We start from the raw sequence: 2,695 nt of genomic DNA, 5'->3' as shown, positions 1-2,695 counted from the left end.
ATGCAAAAACTGAAACTGCAGTACTGGCTGCATGTCAAAAATGTAGGCTTGGGATCATATGTTGCCTATATGGAAGTCCTTTGATCTCACTTGGTTTGCCTCTGACTCCTGAAAATGTAAATTCAAAATCCATGTAGTTCACTAAGGTAATGATTATAGATACTATATGCCAAGGGAGGGATTGGGTAATTAAAAGGCAGGGATTGCATAATCCTTGATAAGGGGCGTCAGTCTCAAATGATGGATGAATAGAGGAACAGCTGTGAGATGAAGTGTCAATAAATATGTTAGTTGTACCCTGATTGGATTGATCCGCAGTTGCTTGGATAAATAGACGCAAAGTTTGCGCTCGTGCCCGCGCTTAAAACACGCTTGTTATGTAGCCTGGTCATTTCAATGTGATTTCTTTAAGAAAATCCCTTGGAAGTATGCATGGATCCAATTTACTTATCGACTTTCACTCACTTCAGTGAACTTGTCTTGTTGAGAATAAAAACATACGTTCATCTCAATAGGAGATCAAAACGAATGAAATGGAATGGAATAATGTCGAAAATGATCTGTAATGACATGAGGCACTATTTAATTACTGTGTTTTGAAATATTAGCGCTAGAGTTTTTTTCCAACACTGTCTCCGACTTTGTATTCAGAGCGTTTGTGATAGTTCCTTGGATGCTCCCACCCCTCGCCTCACGTAATTCATTTTCTTGGCCAATCCTGTCTCTCTCCAAAAACTTTACGCCATGCAGCCTATAAGAACTGCCTAAGTTTCTCAAGTATCAGAAAAGACTTGTCCTCCCCGGGCCCCATCTATGGATACTGTGGTGTCTTCAACGCCAGATAGACCTACAGGTGGAATAATTCGTTAACTTCATGAGAGGAAAATAATTTCGGACACTTTTGGTCGCCATCTACCCAAGTGGTGATGTCTGAGGAAATTATGGGGGAAGAGTCGAGCAGCTCTCCTGTCTCTCCGGTGGACAGCCTGAGCAACAGCGAGGGGGAACTGGATAGGCAGCCGAAGAGATGTGGGAGGAAAAGGAGATCAAGCAGGAAAAACGGGGAGGATTCAGATAGCCCGACCCCTGGGAAAAGAGGGAAGAAATCCAGCAGCAGCAGCCCCCAGTCTTTCGAAGAGCTGCAGACGCAGAGAGTCATGGCCAACGTCCGGGAGCGACAGAGGACTCAGTCACTCAACGAGGCTTTCGCAGCTTTGCGGAAAATTATCCCCACTTTGCCCTCAGATAAACTCAGCAAAATACAGACCCTCAAACTCGCGGCCAGATACATCGATTTCCTCTGCCAAGTGCTGCAAAGCGACGAGCTGGACTCCAAAATGGCAAGTTGTAGTTATGTGGCTCATGAGAGATTGAGCTACGCCTTCTCTGTATGGAGGATGGAGGGCGCTTGGTCCATGTCAACATCTCACTAGCATCTGGAGAAATAATGCCCAAAATGGTATGCACGGTTTTCTAACTGTCGCCTTCCAAACTGAAGAAGGCCCTAACTTACCTACATAATATGGGCAAATAATAATGCAGAAAACAGGTCTTTTTATAGGGCTTTACTGGGTTTTTATTCTTTAATGCAACCAAGTAGAATATAGTCCAACATTCTGCAACAGTGTATCTCACTTGTGTTTATGCACCGTTTAGTGATAATTAATGCCTTGTCTGACCCACAGGTGACTGCTGATTCTACTTATCAAATCTTGACGGGACAAATCTGGAGTCCAATGCTGGATACATGGGAGAACACTATTTAAACCAAAGAGGACAGAGGCTTTCGGGATGACTTTGCAAGGCCCGGTGGGGACTTGCAGTGTTGGCTCACTACACTCCATTCTGATATGTTTTCTTATTGTTGACGACGAATGTTGGAAATGTATGTTTTTAATGCATGCCTTTGGACTTGTTTCTGTGGAGGTCAAAGTGCATCGAAGCAGTTGTCTCAGTTTTTGTGTGAGACTGTCAGTGGGTGGTGTAGCTCACAGTAGGTTGACTTGTGGATCTAACCTGTGCAAAAAATGTTTTCAGAATACATTTATTTATTTATTGGTGAAACGTGTTACATTGAGGAATAGATCCTGTGTCTGAAATACATTCCTATTTTTATTATCTTTATGTAAATTTTTGTATATTTTTTTGCATTAAAGAAAATGACGATGGAATTTATTGCCTTTTACCTCGTTTCTGTACTATGAATATTTAATATAATTTGTTGATTGTTAATCTAGTTTCATGAACTTTCTAAAAAAAAAAAACACTTACATATGGCAGAGTAGGCCAGTCTCAGCAACAAAAATAGACAGACATTTGGTATTCATTATATATGAAATGACCTAAAATAAATAGCTGACATGCATCTACCTGCCATAATATGTACAAGTGGACCTGCTTCACATCAGGTTTAACGACAACAGCTTCCACTATCGACAGTCACTTGGGAAAACAATTTAAGTTATTATTGGCATGCTTTAGCAGCTGCATCTTACACGAAACACGAGGGGAAACATTTAGGCTATTTTTATTTAAATAAAAAAAATAAATAAAAAAAAGTAGAAAATGAAAAAATACAGCTACGAAACTCCATAATTATTTTATCCAAGTCCCAGTGTTGGTAAATTTCAGAAGTTATATTTGAAAAATAAAAGTATTTTAGTAACGCCAATGTTTACCAACATTTTAAAGTAGC

The 2,695-nt window shown here is 40.3% G+C and overlaps 1 protein-coding gene across 2 annotated transcripts; it reads left to right on the top strand.

Moving 5' to 3' along the window:
• The first annotated feature begins 814 nt into the window (after nucleotides 1-814).
• Nucleotides 815-2,160, top strand: twist1b (twist family bHLH transcription factor 1b). Of its 2 annotated transcripts, none has more exons than XM_078287255.1 (2): nucleotides 815-1,340; nucleotides 1,686-2,160. In XM_078287255.1, the coding sequence occupies exons 1-2, from the start codon at nucleotides 927-929 to the stop codon at nucleotides 1,764-1,766; spliced, it is 495 nt and encodes a 164-aa protein (XP_078143381.1). In that variant the 5' UTR covers nucleotides 815-926; the 3' UTR covers nucleotides 1,767-2,160. The 2 variants fall into 2 exon arrangements, with proteins under 2 accessions (XP_078143381.1, XP_071756556.1); XM_071900455.1 differs by having other exon boundaries at nucleotides 815-1,459.
• Nucleotides 2,161-2,695: the final 535 nt, after the last annotated feature.

This window comes from Centroberyx gerrardi, chromosome 12 (genome assembly GCF_048128805.1).
Source record: "Centroberyx gerrardi isolate f3 chromosome 12, fCenGer3.hap1.cur.20231027, whole genome shotgun sequence".
Classification (NCBI taxonomy): domain Eukaryota; kingdom Metazoa; phylum Chordata; class Actinopteri; order Beryciformes; family Berycidae; genus Centroberyx; species Centroberyx gerrardi.
Note: the sequence above shows the minus strand (reverse complement) of the source record. Positions and strands in the feature narration are given on the sequence as shown.

Bases quoted from the DNA above. Each gene is read 5' to 3' on its own strand.
- twist1b (XM_071900455.1), top strand. From the start codon at position 927: ATGTCTGAGGAAATTATGGGGGAAGAGTCGAGCAGCTCTCCTGTCTCT.